Source organism: Amia ocellicauda, chromosome 13 (genome assembly GCF_036373705.1).
Source record: "Amia ocellicauda isolate fAmiCal2 chromosome 13, fAmiCal2.hap1, whole genome shotgun sequence".
In the NCBI taxonomy this organism is placed as follows: Eukaryota; Metazoa; Chordata; class Actinopteri; order Amiiformes; family Amiidae; genus Amia; species Amia ocellicauda.
This window is the reverse complement of record NC_089862.1, coordinates 29,895,025-29,916,046: the sequence shown is the minus strand read 5'-3', so window position 1 is coordinate 29,916,046 and position 21,022 is coordinate 29,895,025. Positions and strand designations below refer to the sequence as shown.

Here is a 21,022-nt window from a genome sequence, read left to right as displayed (position 1 = left end):
TTGTAGAATAACACAATGCATATATTACAGTTTAATTTAATGTATTGATGAGTCTTCTGGTTTTCATTACTATTAAAGCTCTTTACTTCCTTCATCTGAAACCTGCAGCGCACTGGTACTGCTTTTAGGAGAGTCATGGAGCTTTTGCATAAAAAGTGATCACAACAAATTTATTTGGAAATAAAACACTGACTGCTCTGTCTAAATCACTATGAGGGAAAAAATAGTCAAAACCCCTAAAATTTAGGCACCTTCTCTTCATTATTTTTTTTTAGACGTGAAATATTGCACAAATGTTAACCAAAAAAAAATACAAGGCAGTAAAAATAAATGAATACAATAAACTTTACATTATTAAAGCTTTCCGATAGTTGAGTGTCTGTAGAAGAACATTGCATGTTGAAATACTGTGTAAAGAATCCCCGAATGTTTACTGAACAGAGAAGTTTCAATATGCGGTCATAAAAGGCACTCTTCTTTAACAACACAGAGGAGTGGCCTGTGTTCTGATTGGTCTGACAATAGATCCCAGGCAGTAAAGTGTCTCTATCTCAGCCACATGTCCAGATAAGCCTTGGTAGTCATTATTTAATTTTAGCAGAGTTGGTCCATGCTAGTTCTGTTTTGAGTAGTACAAGATACTCAAGAGTGGATCTTCAGAAATGAATGGGAGCGTCTCATGTCAGTCAATCGTCCATTTAACCAGTTCTTCAATACAGTTCACGATGCCCCGAAGCACAGAAAAATACATATTCCAAGGTTTCTCCCTCTGACTCTTGATTGCACAGTTTTGGAGTTGAGAATGATATAACACCCCCCACCCCCCACCAATCTGCACAGCCCCTTCACTTTCCTCATACTGCGAGAACTGAAAAGCACGTTGTGTATTATGTAACTCAGCCTCTCGCTGTCAGCACTGTATTGAGATGGCAACGGTCTGTATATCAGTCTGTGAGAAATCTTCGTATCCATGGAGAATCCCAGAGAGCTATTTGCATGGTCTCTTTCTTCCTTTCTTTTTGAAAGAGAGGCACAGAGAAAAAGACATTTCCATGACACCGAGTTTGTATCTCTTTTAGAATTTAGGTTAATGGAGAGATCAAAAAGAGGCCTTCCAGCCCTCTCCTGAATATTAAGAATAAAATTGTTCATACCGTATTCAGGGAAGTACATCATTACATCTTTGTTTTCTAAAAAGGCACCCAAGTAAGTAAAACACCAGAAAAGCTTTGTGTAGAATGTAGAAAACTGGCTTTTAAATTTTTGTAAATAAAAATAATAATACAACTTTTGACAGAGGAGCAGTTGGAAAGTGACACAGTGATGGTATGGATAGAAGGTTTTGAGAATCATGGTTAAATATTTATCTTCTATTTGTTAGTGGTTTGTGTTCTACTGTGACTAACACATGCAAAAAGAATCCGTTCATATCTTCCCTTGGCAATATTACTAGACGCTCCTGTAAAAAACAAAACAAGATAACTTTGCCTGCATCTGTGGGCATGGAAAAAAAACCTTCACAACTACACAGAATTTAGAACTATATTTGTTCACTGTCTTTCCTCTCCGGCACAAGGTGTTTGCAATGATGTATCAAAGGGGGCATATTCAAAACATTATTCAGCACATAAATTTTAAACATGTTCTTACATTGGTAAAACAATCCCCCATGGCTTCCAAACCAAAAGACACACTTCGGATGGCTGCTAAGACGTAGACTTCATGATTAGCCCAGTCAATGGTTTTTGTCATGCTTTGCCAATCTAATATTTCATTTTATTCTTAGATAAAACAACTAACAGACTGGGGGGTGTTGTGTAGAATTGACACAATTTGCAGCTGCTGTGTGAGAAGCTCACCTGCTGCTTTATGCCCCGAATTACCTCTTAATATAGAAAAATATATTTAATATAAGTTCACTCACATTAACTAGAAATATCACAAGAGATTAGTGTACTACCCTGTTGAGATTGAGGAGTACATTATTTCCCTTGAATGAAAATCCTACTCACACAGCAGCCAGCACTGTCCATAAACACATTTTTAGCATGGTTAACAGCACTGTAAAAGTTTTAAAAATAGAAATAATATTTTCAGATTTTTTTTATTTTGTTTTCTAAGTTTAAACTAACTGTAACTGGGTCAGGGACAGTCAGTTCTGTCAGCAAAAGCCATCATTTTCATCATTTGTTGAATTCTTTGGTTACTGTAGCATGTTCATGTGTATTACATTCTTTTGCGATCTTGTACTTTGCTTCGGTGTGCATCCTTCATTGAACTAAGCTGTATTGCATCAGATTTTTGTTAAGCCACTCTGTAATATGTATATGACAAATTACAATAATATTAATACAGCTGAGGCATAAATCCCCATATATATTGATATATTTATAATGGGTTTGTTTTCCTCATCTCTCACATGTTCCTAAGGCCAAATACTTTTTTTTTTAAACTGGGTGTTTTTCAATTAATTTGTTACCATGATATTTTAATTGTCTCTCGGGTCAATTAAATTAGTGTTTTTCAACAGAATAACATTTCACCTCCAGAAAACATGACCATTTTACATCCTACTCTCGGGCTCTCTGTGTTGACATGACCGGTGAAAAACGCAGACACCTTCCACACTTAATCTTCCACTTAGACCAGCAGAGCTATGACTGTGTACTCAGCTGTGTTTTAAGAGCTTGGTATCAGACACTGAATAAACTAAAACTTGCCAAATTCAGAAGTATAATCTCTCATTTTACCACAGACTAAAGACTTAGAGTAGCATTTTGAAGTGAAGAAGTCAAGTGAGCAAGAAACCTTAACAACAAATAGCTCAGAAAATGTATTTTAGGGTTAAAGGTATGACACAATGTCACTAACGGCTGAATTTCAAAAACGTATTAATTAAACCTAGAGTAAACACTTTTAAACTTTACTAAAAGTCGGTGTTTTACACACACACACACACACACACACACACACACACACATCATCTTCACCAAAACAAGAACAAAATATTTCTGGAATATATGATTGACAATTAACCCAATAATACTGACCAAGCATTTAAAATACAGCAAAGTGCTCAGGATTAGCCAGCAGTCATAGCAATCACACTGGAGACAACCAGGTGAAATCCACCATTTGGCAATATTTCTCTCACATGCAATTCACCTATTGTGGGGGAGAGCCAGGTGAAGAGGTCCCTTGGAAATGGGAGGACGTGCCCCTGTGCTGGAGCTCTGTGAAGCAGGCACTTAGTGGTACTGTCAGGGGACTGTGTGTGCCCACATTTAGGCATGCCTGGAGAAACCGCAGCAGGAGGAGCCTGCGAGTCAGAGACTGCCTCGCTCTTTCGGTTTGGCGCCGAGCCTCGGGGTCCGGCCTGTCGCTCTCACAGGATGGAGCAGAAGATGCTTCCGTTGTTGTGGCAACCGCTCTCCACCCGGGCGGTGATCCTGGTCGTCATGGAGACGCCCCTCGGCGTGGGCTGGATCGGGGGGGCTCCGCTGGACTGGCCCTCCACGTGTGGCCGCGGGGGTGGGTCCTCCAAAACCCAGGTCGCCTCTGTCCTGTCAGTGCTGAGAGACACAGTCCACAACAAACTGAGTGAAGCAGCAGCCCTTACCCTCCCTATCTATCCCCCCTTTCTTTAAGGGTGAACACAGTTGAGAGAAGATCCAGGCCTTAGCCCTGCTAAGTTAACTCAAGAAGACCATCAATAACCTATATTTTAAGTAAATTTAAACAATAAAATTGTTCTAAAACAAAAACATTTCCTGCTCTAGACCTGCTCAAGTAATTGATTAAATTATGATTCACACAGCAAGTCCACTCTGGGAAGAGATAAGCAGGAGGGAAATGCATACTTTTTCCTGCTGAAAGCCAGGAGCTCGTTGTTCTGCACCACACACTCCTGGGCCGCAGTTGTCTTGTGGATGAGCGCCTTGCCTGCCTTGCCCTGGAAGATGAGGTTGTCCTGCACCATCCCCCTCACCTGGTCCAGCACCGCGATCCCACAGCCGTGCAGAGACTGGACACGGTTCTTCATCACCTGCAACAAACAGTACTCTGGCTCAGGCAACTATATGGCAGGACAACACCAGTCAGTGATGTGAAAATCAGACACTCAGGAGATACTTGTGACAAAGACATGAAATAGGATTGATGGATGGAACTTTACTATACTGCATCTATCTATACAAGATCAATAAATATTACAATCGAGTACAGGAACTTTATTTTGCATTAAAATGAGCAAGAGAAAAGCTGTTAAACGACTGTAGCCAATAATCTAAACTATGATTATGTGCCAGAAGAGAAAAAAGCCCCCTCTACATCAACACAGTGAAGAATGATGTTTTAAATGGCTCCGATTACAGATCTAATAATAGAAGGAGCACAAGACATTTACGGGAAGTAAGCTTTTGATTTTCATATAGGCTTGACCCCAAGTGGAAGCAGTCCGTGTCTCCTGTTCACCAAGTTCAATAGGGTGCCATATAATTTTAGGTTTAACTGAATGAGGAAAGTAGAAGTTTGAACTTGACTATTCATTCCCCGGTTGCTCTCAAGTTGAGAGATCCTTCCCATCACACTATACTGCACTGCCCTCCACTTCCCTTCAATCTGCTGTTGTTGACCATAGTGAGCAAACGTGCTGCTCTCTCAGTTGAACCCCTCACTCCTCCCAGACAGCACACACTCACCTTCATGTCTGCAGCCTCCAGCAGTCTGAGAGCACAGCCGTGGTTACCAATGACATCATTCTCCAGGATGACGCCATCTCCCTTGGAGCTGATCCCGTGGCTGCTGTTATCATAGACACCGTTGCCGCGCAGCTCCACCCGACAGCCAGCCTCCACGGAGACTCCTCCGGCGGTGTTGCTGGTGATGCTGTTGTTGACTAGGCGGGAGAGCTGGGTGCTCTGGAACACCGACACGCCGCTGCCACGGTTGGCGTGGACCGCATTGCCAACGATGTTGAGTGCCTCACTGCTCTTTATGTAGAGCCCCACAGCTGCAACACAGGAACAGGCCAGAGATCATCACATGGAAGACCACAACTACATGGCAGCACTGGTGACAATTCCTCTCCACCTTTGGTAAATTCATAACACATTCACCGTCATGCTCAATTTACATGTTACACTTTGATACACACTGGGGTTATTTAAACTACAGCAGGCGCCAGGCTGAGTGCGTGTTTGTAATTGTAACTTAGAGATCCACACTGAGTTGCATGAAACGTGGCCTGGCCTGAAACATGTCTTTCTGCATCACACAGACCATAAATATCTGATGCGAAGCATGAGAATGGGTTTCAGCTCAATGGAAGTGAAAACATTAATTGAACAGGAAAACAAAAAAATCCAATAGGGCAAAACACAGCAGTGGAAAATCTCATATATGCACAGAAAAGATGAGGTATAGTTAGGGTCCTGGAAAATCCACTGCATTTCTCACTGAAATTCACAAATGGTCACAGAGAAAATCAAAAGAATTTCATGGAGTGTAACGGTAATGTTTATTTTAAATAGAAATTACAAAAAACACATTTTGATGCAAGTCATTTAATATTGTTTTATAGATCACCAGCATTATCTCCCTGATACTTCTATATTTCTGTGAAATTGTGAATTTTGCAGGTCCATAATTATAGTTACTGGGAGGCATACATAGAAATGGTGTGCTAGACTGTTGTTGCCAAGGAAGCCGGTCAAATCAAGAATTGTACTGTTGTGCATGCTTACTCATGCACAAGCCTCAGTGGCCGGGACTGACCTCCGTTGTGGCCAATGCGGTTGGCCTCTATAAGGGCGACACTGATGGGCCGACGGGAGGAGAAACGCTCGTCCTCGCTGTCCAGGTCACTCTCCCAGGCGATCAGCTCGCCCTCCTCGTTGAAGTTCTCGTTGCCGCCCTGACTGGGTAGGTGGTGTCCGCCCTCATCCTTGCGGCAGAACACTGCCACCCCGTAGATGCTGTTGTGGGAGATGCGGTTCCCGGAGATGTGAGGCAGGCTGGACGACATGATCCACACGCCACAGCCCTTGTTGCCTAGGAAACCAGTGGAAAAGGGCAGGTCAGTCCGAGGGATGCGACATGGTTCAGCTCATAGTCTTAGCATGTTTTAGATTTCTCAGTTGTGTCTTATACAAGCCTTGGACTAACTAATGCAGTCATAGTAGAGCTCTTACTCCCACAGCATGGCATGCATGGTTTAATCAGTAAAGAACAGTTGAAAAGGAATTTGATCACAGAGTTTAACCCAGATCAAAGTTAAGCCAATTCAAATCTTCTTCTGACCTTCCCTGGTCTCCCTCAGCATTTTGTGATTTTACCTATTCACCACAGCTGAACAATGCAAGCAGACATATCTCAAAAGCCGAGTCGTGTTGTGACAATGTTCACACCAGTAGCCGCTGGAGCTCTTTTGGGTATGCGAATCATTGCATCTGCAGCTGCAGTTAATTGCAGCTCATTGCTATTCAAGTATTCGCATTATTTTACACAACCCCGTTTCCAAGCAGCCTTGATATATAAATAACTTCATTCCCAGATCTGAGCAGCAGGGGGTCAAACAAATGAAGCTTGGTACGGCTGACTGATACCTTGGTTCTCAATGCAGACAATACATATGTAGAACTAATTGATGCCCAACGCTGAAGACAGAATCTTAATAAAAGCATTCAAGCACAAAACCCCATTGACTAGCAATCAGTTTATACCCGTGTAAAGCAAATTAAGCCCTGCCATTCCACAGAGTAGGCGAAGGAGGACTCACTGTAGATGGTGTTGCCCTCGATGAGGCCTCTGCCCCTCTCTCCCACCACCACGCCGTCTGAGTAGCCATGGCAGATAAGGTTGTTGCGAAGGACTGGATCACCCCCCCGCCGGATATCAGCTCCTCCCCATTGGTTCTCCCGGATCACATTCTCTACAGAGGGGCCAATGAAAAGACAGCTTTAAAGGTGATCTGAAACATCTTTGAGCTCACTCCTAATAGCAACATTACCGAGGGATGCAAAAACGTTTTTACTTGATGCGTTTCTGCAGTGAAGTGCGACGTCAGCTGTTCTGCGTTTTCATACATTGCGATGTACAATTCTCTGTATGTCCGAGACCAGGCTTGTGCATTCTATTGTTCTTTCAAAATCATGGGGCTTTGAGGACTCTGGTACACTATATTTTGAATATACGAGACTGAATCTTTCCTCGGGTTAAAGGACATTCACGCTTATACACTGAAGCCAAGCGTCTGCACTACATGTTCAGCTTCAGGCATTTCACAATGGCATATAATGTATGAATGCAATTGTGCTGCCTTGCTTCTATATCTACCAGGTTCTCAAACAAGCTCTTTATCCAGAAAACAGAATTTATGTTTCACAGGATTTCTGAAAGGTTGACGAGTCAAACAAGGCATTTGTGCTTCTTTCAAATCAGCGTTCCAAAGGATAAACAATTTGATTTGTGTCCAGTTATCGGAAGAGTTTTTTATTTGGCATGAAAAAATATTTTAAATCAACAAAGAATTAATGATAGTACAGTAAGGATGTATATGCATCTACTGTTCACACAACAGGGAACTAAAGTTCATTGAAAGAAACAATATAGCCAATTCATGCCATCTCTGCTGAAGTAAAGCAAAAACAATTTCCAGTTCGCTCCAGTCTGACACGGTCTCCTGATACCGATCATACTTGGTAAGGAAGCGAGTTGTTTTTACCACTTCATCTGTATTGGTAGTAATCCCCAGGAGTTGAGGTAGTTGAGCTACTTATTCAGGAAAGACTGAAATTCAGGAAGTCAGTGCGTTTCCCTCATTACCTCCCGAGTTCAGGTTTCCAGAGTGGAGACATAAGATGAAACCTCTTTTCTGTGGAAAAAATATGCATCTTTCTTTACAATATGGGTACTGCAACAGGACAAATATAGAATGATGTCTCTTATAGAATAAACATGTCAAAGTCTGTCTCATTGCCATTGACCCAAAAGTCATAATTAAATGTATAACTGCAAAACTGGTTTTATTATGAACGTCTGAAAATCCCAGGCTAAATCTAAAACCTCAATCTAAAACAAACTAATAAAATCAGATAAACACCTTTTTAATATTTAGTTTTAGTACTCTCAGATTTTTGTTTTGTACAAATAGGATTTTCCTTTGTTTCCAGTTCCAGTCCATTGACATCAAACCCATAAAACTGCAACAAAAAAGAAAAGAAAAGAGAAAGCCCAGCTTGAGCAAACTTTTATATTGTCACTAGTTAAGCAAGACAGGATTTTCCAATGCCGAAATGGCACAGCACAGCTATCGAGCTCTCGGCTGGGTGGCAGAAGGAGTGGATCTCTGGCCGTGCAGAGGCAATGCCCCGTGTGTAGTGCACAGTGGAGGACAGTGATAGTTAATGCTGCCGAGAGTTGCATACCTACTATCAGGCCCCTGCCGTTCTCATTCACCGCGATGCCGGCAGCCAGACCCTGGTAGATGTGGTTTCCACTGCAAAACAAACAATAGCAGGATCAGCAGCATTGCCTCCCAAGAGAAACTGAAGGAAGAAGGCCTAGATTTCTTCTCTCTATTTTTAAGGAGGATTCATGCTTGCGTGCTATCAAGGTCACCTCTATCCCCCAAATCCAATTCTGCCAGCTGCAGTGTCACAGTGATTTCAGTCTGAGCAGCAATAATTGAAAACCAAGCTAAATAAATAGGATTATTGCCTCTAGCCAAGTGAAGATATAGAATAACTTAGATATAGTATTATGTGGAAATGTGCCGTGTTCTAGTTTTCAAATGAGTGAATCTACCTTTCGTTAAATAATCTAAAGTGAAACAAGTAAGTATGTGCTAATAATGACAGTGAACACCCTCCCCCAAATAGTATAGAAGGATATGCTATTGGTCTTTTCATACATGTTTCCATGGTCATGTTCAGTTGTAAATGTTAAGTCACACTGAATTTAAAATAATATATCAATAATCCCCAGCTGCAATTTACACTCCAACACTGATTCTCATGCACAGTAATACTCAAAGCAAAAGACATCCCTTCCTTGGAAGCAGCTCGTTGTAAAAAATAGACTACTTCAAACTACACAATTTCATTTTTTATAATTGTAGGGGAGAATGCCCTTTGGAGCTCAGACAGGTGGAGCTGTAGTAGTTTAAAAATAGATTTATCCAGGACTTGAGCTCGCCTTTGTCGAAATATCTGTCGACCTGCCAGCCTAACCTGCACAAAATCTGGTATTGTCAAGAGTTCTGCTTTCAAGTAAAGGTCAAACCAATGCTACCTTACTGCAGATATTAGTCCATATGCCAGGCCTATGTGGACCCCTGTGGCTGTAATTCCATTATGGGGACATGTATACTTAGTGTACAATTACAGACTTGAAGCAATACAGACAGACAGACAGACACCTCTACCCCGAATAACACAGTCCTCGGGACCCAAAAGTTATAGGTGAAACCATGTTATACCAAACCTGCTTCAACATCGAGCATTTCCTCTTAATGGTCAACAAAATAATTTGTGTTAGAGCTAACACAGTGTATGCAGTAAATCTCCTTTCTTTACAACACATACAACCCTTATTTTATAGGCTTACTTAAAAGATACAGTGTACTAACAGTTACTAATTATTGCTAAATGCAACCTTGTGGGTTAGGTATCATCATACATCAATTGTTTGGTCTGCTTAGGAAAATGCAAAATTCACATAAAATATCAGAAAATGCTTTTAATTACACATCCTGAGAATAATAAAATAAATAAAAGGTTTTGATATTTTAGCAAATAGGAGCATGGCCACTTTGTCACCCAGACAACTTTGTTAAGTATGTTAATGCATGGTTAACTATTAAATAGTTTGAAAACATTTGCAAATGGGAGAGATTGTACTTATAGAAAAGGTTAAAATTAAGCTACAAATATAAAGTAATCAACATATTTAAACTGTAAATGGTATAACTAAGACTTGCAAAAAAGACAGGAGTGAGAGTTTTAAAATGCTGTAAATGCGCACGGCTTTGCGTTTCAACTGCCAAAATGATTTTTGCTTTACTGCGTTGTATCCAAATTTGCATTAAATTGGATTGCGTTATATTAGGGTAGAGGTGTATATACATACATACACACACACACACACCACAAAACCTCAGCTTCCACTGTCAATTTAAATGTTTTTATCTTACATGAATGAGGACTGAGAATGTATCCTTATTTCATTTTTCCATTTAAATGGTTTAAATGGGGGGGGGTTAAAAGTTAATCTCAATAGCTAAATAGTATTATTTGAACAAGATTTTTGGAGGCATTGCACAATCTGTGGCCACTTTCTTATTTTTTTTCCTTCTCAGGCAAGAACTTCACGGAAAAAGTCCTTGTTGTATTTAAAGACATAAAGGTATGTTAATTGGAACCAGAGCCTCCAAAAGTCAGTTGTAGCGTGAGCCCTTACCTTAGACTCTGGCTCTTTAGCTTCCACACTGACACGAGAGGTCTCTGTGGTTGAGCTAAGAACCATCACCCATTAGACTGACATTCCTACATCAAAAACTATCATGACTTCCATTAAATAGATACATGCACAGACTGACCTCACCACAGGGTTCCCATTGTACAGTATATAAATGCCAGCCTCTTTATTGCCATAGATTCGGTTGCTGCGAACGGAACCCTTTCCGTTGCCAAGGACAACAATACCAGAGCGAAGGCCGCTGTGTATTCGGTTACACTGCAGTGAGAGAGGCAAGGAGAAATGTCACTTTTATTTGAGAACAACAGTAATAGGTTAGAAAATTGCAACCACGCTATGGGTAGAAGATAAATAACAGAGTTGCTTTTCAGAACATTTGACATGTTCCTTGACCTTTTCCCAGCAATCACAGCTTCCTGTTTTCTTGCATCATCTACAACAGTGATTGAGACTTGGAGACTAATAAAGAAAAGACCACCACAACCGTTTTGAAGACCTCTTTGTTCCTTGTTTGATGATTTGTCATCTGTAGGTATGCCATTAGGAAACAATAAGCAAGTATCTGAATGCAGGAAATGACACACAACCAAGATTTTTTCTCTCGTCAAATGTTTGACACTTTCAATGTGTGCTTGTAAAACTCTTCTGATTTCAGTTTTCTCTAGAGACACAAATGCTATGCTTTGTTCCATTTTTATTTCAGGCATCTGTAATGACTGACTTGCAAAACACAAAAGACTAAATAGGAAAAGTAATCCAGAATGCTGGCTGTTTTGAGTGTTCTTGACATGTGACATATGTATTCTTCAATGTCTACATATACATTTGACAGAAATGGTCTTTGGGGTTTCCTTCTTTTCAAAGATTTCTCATCACCTGCTGCATGCACTCGTGTCGCCTAAAACGCAGCCTTACATAACTGAACCTCCTCCTCTTCCCCTGTCCTCTGTCTCAAGTCGCCTTGCCTCTAGTATTTTCTCCCCTGCCAAGACTGATGTACAGTCTCAGCCTTGCTCCTTCCCTCTCGTATTCTCTGCTTATCTGTTCCCAGGCAGCCAGTATCCAGTTCAAGTTTTTGGCTTGGTTTTTCACTCACTGCGCTGCTCTGCTCTGCTCCCTCCTCCCTTGCCCGTCTGTGGTAGAAAGCTTTCCATAAATGTCCGGACTGCACCATTTCTCACCATTGTACAGTGGCCCCTAATCTGCACCCCAGACAACAACCCCGTGACCTGCTCCTGGTTTCACACTTCCTTACTGCTCTACTGTCTTGCAATGCTGCTATCCAGTGTCACTTGACAAACATAGTATTTATATTTCACACCATTTACTCAATTTCTACACTTCAATGCATGGAACCTTGTCCTGTACCAAATAACTTTTTCCTTCGTAAATATTGTCCTCTTATAATAATCCTGGACAGTGGTGCTAGGCCAATTAATAAAGAATTGTATAAATAATAATAATAATAATAATAATAATAATAATAAAGACAACATCGTGTTGCAGGCCGAACTTTCCACCCTGGGAAATTCGCCAAATTCCGGTTGTCACAAGCCATGTTTTTATGTGCTGTATGTCGTTTTCTGTGCTGTACAGGGGGAGAGCGAGCGTGGCAGTACCAGGATGAGTGGGTTGGCCCCCTTTCGGATGTCCACTCCGGCCTCGGCATTCGAATGGATGTTGTTGTCTGCAATGAGGCCCTGCGCCGACAGACGAAGGAACACTCCTGATGCCTTGCAGTGGGACACCTCATTCTTTAGCATGATGATCTGACGTAGAGAGAGAGGCCAGCAGAAGGAGGGGAAGGAAAGAAAGAGAGAAAACACTGGTCATACTTCCTGTCCTATTACAGGAAAATGTAACAAAAGACATTTTTGTTTACCCTCACACAGGTTTATTGACAAAGGGTGTGCGATAATCCAGCCGGTAAAAGCATTTTTTAAAATAATATAGTAAAATCATAGCAAATCAGATCAATTTTTGCAGGTGGAGTCCTACTTTATGCAATTTGTCTCAGTGCACTCTGTACATTACTACCAGTTGTCATGATCCGGCAGTCAACATAGTTCATCAGAACAATATAAAATTGACAAGACTCTGAACATTTTGACACAGATCTGCTCTGATTGGAAAGTAATTAAAACCTCAGTTGCATTTTTTGTTGTATTTTAACATCCTCACATGCTGCTTTGAATGTGTAATTAACATTTGTGTAATTTACTTCACTGTTCACATTCTATTTGTGAGCGTACCACTTCTCAGATCGACAAACGGAGATTGTGAACAAAAGTAAAAATGCAGCAGATTAAAAATCACCTCCACAATTTCCCCAAGAAAGGGGGAAGGGAGGATCGAACTTCAGACCCTGATTTGCATTATCAAGATAAGCAGATAATAATAAATGTCATATTCATAAGACAACTGCACAATACTACATTCTTTTATGAGCCGTCTTGTGATATCTCAGCAAGTCATTTCCGACATGCCATAATGGAGAGTGACAAAATTTGAAAAAGCATATTTTACTAGTCTGTAACTGAACTGCTCCATAATTAATAGATCCAAAAGCAGCTGCCCAAATTGGCAAAAACATGACAATACTATATTATTATTATGCTTTCAATGTCTCTTCTTTTCTTTGATAATGCATGTGTTAAGGAGATTTTCCAGCATGGACCCCAGGTACATCGAGACATTTGAACCTTGGTCCAGTCTCTGAACTCATAAAACATCACAGCACATAGCAGGCTTCTAGTACATAAAGATAGGTTCTTCCATCTTCAACAGAATCAATAAAACAGTTGGAGCTTTATTAAATGTATTTACATATTTTTAAATCCTTCAGTAATGCTGAACCGGATTTTACAGGTTAGCACCTCAACAGACTTTGTGAAACGTAGCCCTGGTGTTTAGCTCTCTCCAGTCTGGAATAACAAGAGCGGGTACTCATGTTTGGTCCATAGTACATAACATAAAAGTTGTAGGAATTATGTACCAATTTGTTTTAATATTCATGACTAAACTTTGCATGTATACAGGCAAAACTCACATTTTTTTTTAAATGTATACAGAACATTTGATGTGACCACAGCAACTTAATACAGTGAACACCCCCACAAGAAATAGAATAATATTCCAGTTTACATGAACAAAAACAGGATTATTTGTTTTACATACTACCTACTGCTCTTAACTTGTTATGGAATCCATTTGCTTTATTTATTGCTTGGTCCAGTAGTTTAAATATAAATAACAAATCATCCCACTCCAAGCATTTCATATGGGCAAACATTTACTAATCTGTTTTTAAACAAAACCATCTGTACAGAATCTGGGTCAATACAACAGCAAGCAGTTGATGTTTAATTTAAATGCTAATTTCGGGTCCCAGGAATCTTGTGATTCTTCTCAGCACAAGATGAATACTCATGTAGTTTGTAGCTGAATTATAAAGAGCAGTTTTCTAGTCTTGAAAAGTTGTGATTGTGAGGGCATTTGATTCAAGAATTGTAAATCCTGACATGTAATGACAAAAGTCAACCCAAATGACTATGTCATGCTCAACAGAGAGAATATAAATGTAAGTGATATGAATACATGATCTTGAAGTAATTTAGTGACTATTTTCACTGAAATACAAAAGTGCAAGAATATTCCATTGCTAAAGAAATTGAGCTAATAACTCAAAGCATTTAATTTTTTTGAGATTGTATTCATGAACAATATGCTCAAAATGTACATTTATGTCAGACTCTTTAAGCAAGCTTTTATAAAGTAGCTGTGCTTTAGAAATGTTTCATTTTCACTTCTTCATTTTCATTTGCCACATGTAAATATGTGGAGTAAAATTGCACTTAAAATAAATACTTGCTTACAAAATAAAATAAGCAAATAGATTTATCTGAATAAGTGTTCAAATACATTAGAATACATTTCTAAATATACACCTAGGAGTGAAGCACTCATCTTGCTTTATTATTTATGATATCACAGGACACAAATCATACTGGGCTGTATTATATTAATGCATTCCTGTTCTTGTTCATTTTTAAATCACTATCTCATCTGTGCCATCAAGAAATTAGTCATGACCCGATGACAGGACTGGAAGTCCTCCAGCAACCCTACTCTATTTCAAAATGGTGAGAGCTTAATGAAACCCCAGAGACTTATTGTTTTAACTGCACTTTATAGGTTATGCCATGACTGTGAAACTCCAGGAAATACTGTGAATTTTGATTTGGTATCACTTCTGAATCAATTTTTCACTGCCAGAATTACTAGACCTCAGATGCTACCAAGAATAGAACTAGAGAAGAAAGAAGACGAGAAGGAGCTGCAGAAGGGGGTCAGGGCAGTTACCTTGGCGTTCTGGATGCAGCGCACTGCGTAGGTCAGGTTCCGGAACACGCTGACCTCCAGCCTGGCCTGGCCCTGGGCGCAGACAAACACCCCCCCCTTCCCATCCCGGAACAGACAGTTGCGGACCAGGCAGCCCTGCATGGATGTAGCCAGGGCCTGGGCCTCCTTGTCCCTCTGCAGCTCCTGCTGGAGTGTTCGGAGCTCCAGCCTGGGGCCCACGACAGCACTGGGGTCCTCCGGGGACTGTTCCAGGAGGTGGCTCAGGCCGTGGGGTCGGTAGGACAGCTTGTAGGCGGCGGGCTCATCCTCCTCGTTGTCACTGGCCGTGCTGAGCTCGCTCTCGCTGCAGTCCGAGGTCTCTGGTACCACAGTCCCCTCCCCGTCTCCTCCACCCTGCCCCGCCACCCAGCTGGAAGGGTACACCTCTTTGGACAGATCCAGAATCAAACCCGCGGGCTGGCGTTTGGTCTCAGGTGTCCACTCTGGCACACTGGCTAAGGACCTGGATCTGGCTAGGGCAGTCAAGTGTTTGCAGGCCCAGTTGCGGTCGCAAGTGGGGTATCCCTCCACAGTCACAGAGGCATTGTCGCTGCCCGAGAACTCACAGCTCTCCAGCAGGCTGAGCGCCACACCGTGCAGGTGGACGCTGGACTGGCTGAAGGTGCAGAACCGCACTTGGCACGTCCCCGGGCCCTGCACTTGCAGCTGTCCATTCTCTAAGTTACAGTTGTCAAACTGCACATGGCCTGAGGAGGTCTGAAAAAAATAAGGCAGAAACAGCCATTTTGAGACATCGTAAGTAATATGCAGGAAACAAAAAAAAAAAAAAAAAAAAAAAGATACAGATACCTCGCAGAAGGGGGTCTTAAATCTTAATCTGAATGAACAGAGTGCACTGTTGTTATATTTAGTGCGACACACACTAGACCTTATAATACAGCAGTAGGTCACAAGCAAAACAGGATATTTAGAGATGGCTTCTTTATACATTTGGACAGTTCTTTTTCCTTTTGGTTCTCTCCATATCCTTACTTCCATACTTCATACTAAAACATGCAATGACTGAAAGTTACGCAGGCAAGTCAAACTGCAGCTCAATTACAGAGACACCCACCTTGTACAAGATAGGAGAGAACCAGGCTGGCATGAAGACCAGATTGCAGAGGCGGGCGGTAGGGCACTGTTGATCAAAGCTGACCAGCAGGGCCACCTCACCCAGCTTCCCTCGGCCCACGATCTCCACAGGCACCTTGAGCACCAGCTCGCTCTGCTCCTCGTACACCCCAGGGTGCAGCACCACCCGGTCATACACCCCGGCTGAGGCCAGGGCGCTGCGCAGGCTCTCATGCTCGAGGCCCAGGCCCACGTGGATGACTTTCCTGTCCTTCTTGCGGCGAAAGATGTAGAGGCAGTTGGAGGACTCCATCTCCTGGCCATTCTGGCTCCAGGTCCGGGAGGCCAGGGATTGCTGCTTGAAGGCCTCCCTCCAGGACCGGGGCTCCAGTTGGGGTTGGTTGGGCCAGTTGGGGTGCTTGCACTCTGCACAGCCAAGGCAGAGTTGCCTCCAGCGTGTGTTGTCCAGGCTGAGGATCAGCTCGCGCCAAGCCCGGCACACCAGGCTGCAGCGGCCCAGGTCGGCCAGAGGGAGGTAGGCCAGGATCAGACGCCACAGCTCCAGAGGGAGGCTGCCCACCTCCATCCTCACCTGCCTGACAACAGGAGACACTTGAATGTAGGACGCAGAATCAGCCACGGTTATTACTGAGCAACACCGGCCAAACATATTTTCCTTAATAAAACAAAACAGTAGAAGTCTGTAAAACTCTACATACATTAAATTATTAAAAAATAATGCATGCATTCAGGACACAGGAGGCTTCCGTTTAAAGTAGGTCAGATATGCTTCGATTACTCATGAAGCATTAATGTAGACCTAAATCACTCCATTATCCAATTACCGAAGTGAAATATATGCAACACCACACATACATATTGAAATACTGAGACTGATCCAACACTGAAGAGGTTTTCCACAAGCCAGGATGTCACTGGTCACATGCTTTTCCTTCCTAACTATGCATCAACAAAGAACTAGAGACTTCAGGACCCATTAAGCTTATTTATATTCACACCATGAATCAATGTAATGGATAAATGTATGAATAATCGCTGTAAAGGTAAGCAGTAGAACAAAAGTTTATAATCTATCTAGCCCTAAAGACAGAAGATGTCAAAACATCAAATCAATCAATCTATCCTTTTTTTTCTTTGGCCATGGCACCCTTCATAACAAGTTGTCAAAGAGCACTTCCACAGGTTCAACACATCTATTGCAATATCTCATACCCCTTGCTTGACTGGTTTAAATAATTAATTACAGTTTATACCTACATCTGGTTATTGGGTTGTTTCATGTTTGCTTATTGTGCACCATGCCAACCTACCCCACCTCTGAATGGAGTGAGCATAAAATACAAAAAAAGCCTAATTACATTCGCCATAGTAATGCGTTTAAGAGCAATAGTGGGATTACTGAATATCATTCATTATAAATCTCTGTGTGATGCTTCAAATCACATTAATGTGTTGATGAGTTCTTAAACAAAATAATCAGTTTAGATCCCTTCAGAGAAGTAGGGGAGGTGGGGTGTCCTTGAGGATGGGGTCTGCCTGAAGTCCTACACAGGAGCTGGAAAAAGCAGCCTATTTTTAAGATCAGAGAGTGTAATTTTGAGGATGCATCCCCTCTAGAAATGCATGCTGACAAGTGGAAAATAACTGCATTAGACTTAGAACTTAAAACTTCTTAGACTCACCATATTAGGAAAACAAAAAACAAATAAATACATTTCTTAAAGTACTGAAGCAACACGATGGTTATACACTGCAGTATTTTGTGGAATATTGCAATTTGCTCTTCAGTGGCTGGAAAACGGACGATAAAGGAAAAGAAAAGTAGTTTTCTGTATTCTTCCAATAAATCGAGATGCCCCAAAGGTCCACAACACCACCCTGTTTCTTAGTCCTTTCCACTAAAGTAATTCCAAGAGGCTGTACATATTGAATAAAGTAGACACTACATTTCCACCCAATAACCTTTTTTTTGGTTACTCTGTTTGTATAAGATGCCCTTGATTTGACCCACAAACAACAGTAGTCTCTCCTAGAAGAAAATCTATTTGAAAATAAGATCATTTCCAGAGAGGAGTAGAACAAAATGGAGAGGCTCTCTAAACAGCCTGTGTGATTATTGGTAGGGTATTCATGGTTTCATACATTGGCCAGACACCTCAACAAAATGTTTAATTTGACTGGTTTATTAATTTATGTATCATTTATTAATTTATACTCTAAACATTGTTGTATATCCAAGTACTGCAGGTTGTGTAAATTACAAATTATTCCAGTTCTGTTTTATGTCACACATCACACTATTTACACACATTAAATGTTCTTTAATAATGATAACTACAGCTTTTATTTTCCAATAATCTTAAGCATATCCCAAAAACTGAATGCACTTGAATGACCAGTTAATCATTCATTTTGAGCTGTTCAACATACTGCAGTCTGTCAGTAATGTCATTGCTGTCTGAGTCAACAGACCCCTTCAGTCATGCAGGCATGTCATCATCCTTACTCCCTTGGGGGGCGTCTGAACGTTGTATAACTATGCAGATATGCCCGTCTTGAGACCTCCTTGCTACTGAAAGACATCAAGAATACCCTAAAAATCATAGCACTAGCCTGCATTGTGTGATCTCTCAGACATGACAGACAAAATGAAATATCTCAGATTGCCCAGAATTGTGCCCCCTTAATAAAATATTTTGAAAAGGTGAAAAAGGATGGGGACAGAAACTAGGAAACAAACATATGCAATAAGATTTTTTCATTTTAATTTTTTTCCAGGAGAGAAGCATGTTTGTGTGCTTCTGGCAATACTAGGAAGTAAAATGCTTTGAACATCACTTCTCTATGCTCCAACATGATCAAATAACAGAAAAAGTGATATCTGAACGAACCTTCCTAAAATCTGACAGGACTGGCCACATTTGTCTAAGACCTGTTTCTGCATCACATAGAACAACACAGGAAAAAAAAACATACAAAGAAAGATTATATGAATGATATTGGCCACTTTTTTTTTCTCTTGACACCTGTACCATGTAGTGTCACCATTAAAAACTAGACCTATTAGTTAAACTTGACATTAAACGTATATGACCATTAACCTTCTGCCTCACACAGTCTTCATCATCTCAAAATATATGCATAGGTTGGGATACAGTGAAAAGACATTATAAGCATCATTCATATCGGCATTATATGGGTTGCTGCCAATATTTGCCGATGTGACCTTGTATTTCCTCTTCCTTTTCCAGGAAATAAATTATGAATCATGCTGACAATAGGAGAAATGTGAGTATTCAACATTGTGTTCTTCGGAAATAAACACACCTGTACCATATGCTGTACCAACTGTATTTATTTTCAGCTTAGTTTTCAACAGTGTGTTTAGGTCCCCGGCGTGAAAGCTCAAGGTTAACGTGTGTCAATGCATACATGTGTAATTAAAATGTAATTGCAATTGACCCATCATTTCCCAACAAAATGACATCAAGACCTCGTCTAACTCAAACGCATCCGCAGATAGAGTAGATCTAAACTTTGCAATGTCTGGACAAATAGCATTGCAATTGCACTGTTTATTAAATAAATGGCTTATATTTATACACACAAATAACCTGCTGCTGTGATCGAGGGGTCCTAATTTCCCAACTTCCCGGGGCTAATGTAACGTCGCCTCATATCGTCCACTTTCTAGGGACATTGTTTTGATGCAATGGTTTCTGTGTTGCCTTTAACTTTAAATGTGCATGCATCCACAGTGACTCGCATGCATGCAACTTGTAACTGTTTCCAAACAATGACTGCCATGCCACACTTAGGAGACTGGACTGCAACAATGTAGTCACATTGCTAAAGATTAACCCGCAAACATCGCCCCTCCTTCCAAAACAGGTCAAGCTCGTTTTTAAGCTTGCTTTGTTAAATCAGACATTTACAAAACCCCACATCTGCACCGAGGCTGCGAGGAACCTTATGGGGGTTTCTATGCGCGTTGGCTGGGGTGAGAAGTGGCGAGGCGGGCGGCGGATATCCAGGCGCACCGTTTAATAAAGAGACCCTTACCTTGCCCGTTTCAGCTCAACGGGGCCGACACATCGCTGCCAAAAACATCGTCTTTCCCCACAAATTGGTCTGCAACAAAAACAGCCCCCTGTCCTCGCTCCTTCGCCCCGAGGCGCGGAAAGCCGGAGCCGGAGAAGTTAGCGGGACTTGCGCCTCCGCTCTCCGCCGCACCTCCCTCCTCCAGCGACGGCAGCGGGAACGCACCGCGCCGCCGGTGGGAGCAGACGCCCGGCTCGTCGGATTCAAGGCGACAACTCCGACATTGCACGGTCGTCGGCGCCGTGCTGGCTACGGCAGATGTCGGGCTTGTCCCCGCAGCTGTGCGTCTACGGGCGCAGGCGAGCGAGGCTGTGTTTACAGCCGTGCGTTAAAAGAAACAGCCGCCCCGCCGGGGGATGCGTGAGACTGCGTCCAGCCGCCCCGCTCTGCCTACGTCAATCTCCTGCTAACTGGCCTGCTAGCCTCCTGGCAACAGCTCGCAGCGCAGGGACTGGAGCTCCTCTCCCCCAGACAGACTTTCCGCTGGCAGCCTGCTCCGTATGGACTACCTCTGGGGGAAATGGGTGCATTATTATTGATGTTTGTGTTGTTTCAAATAGCCTTCATCACGCAGAGCTTGGAAGTGCCTGCTTCACATCTGGATGCTGGTCATAGAGGATGCCTGTGTGTTTTCGTGCCCACTGGATTCAGTTACTTTGGGTTGCTTTCATAGCCCTGAAATAGTTGCTCCAATCGTCTGTCGGTTTTGTTTTGAAGGAACTGGATGAATTAAGCACTAGTGCTGACTTTCACAACTTCTCAGCCCCATGCGCAACAAACTGTGATGCACTGTGTGTTCTGACACCTTTCTATCAGAACCAGCATGAACTTTTTCAGCAATTTGAGCTACAGTAGCTCGTCTGTTGGATCGGACCACAAGGGCCAGCCTTCGCTCCCCATGTGCATCAATGAGCCTTGGCCGCCCATGACCCTGTCGCTGGTTCAACAC

General features: G+C 42.0%; 1 protein-coding gene across 1 annotated transcript; it reads right to left on the bottom strand.

The window, feature by feature from the left end:
* Positions 1–153: 153 nt before the first annotated feature.
* Positions 154–20,746, bottom strand: fbxo10 (F-box protein 10). Its single transcript, XM_066720564.1, has 11 exons — positions 20,035–20,746; positions 15,953–16,547; positions 14,839–15,594; positions 12,096–12,245; positions 10,598–10,734; positions 8,427–8,497; positions 6,779–6,931; positions 5,776–6,051; positions 4,701–5,011; positions 3,861–4,045; positions 154–3,572 (listed from the first exon to the last, which is right to left on the bottom strand). Exons 2-11 carry the CDS (start codon positions 16,535–16,537, stop codon positions 3,386–3,388), a joined length of 2,811 nt encoding a protein of 936 aa, XP_066576661.1. The 5' UTR covers positions 16,538–16,547; positions 20,035–20,746; the 3' UTR covers positions 154–3,385.
* Positions 20,747–21,022: the final 276 nt, after the last annotated feature.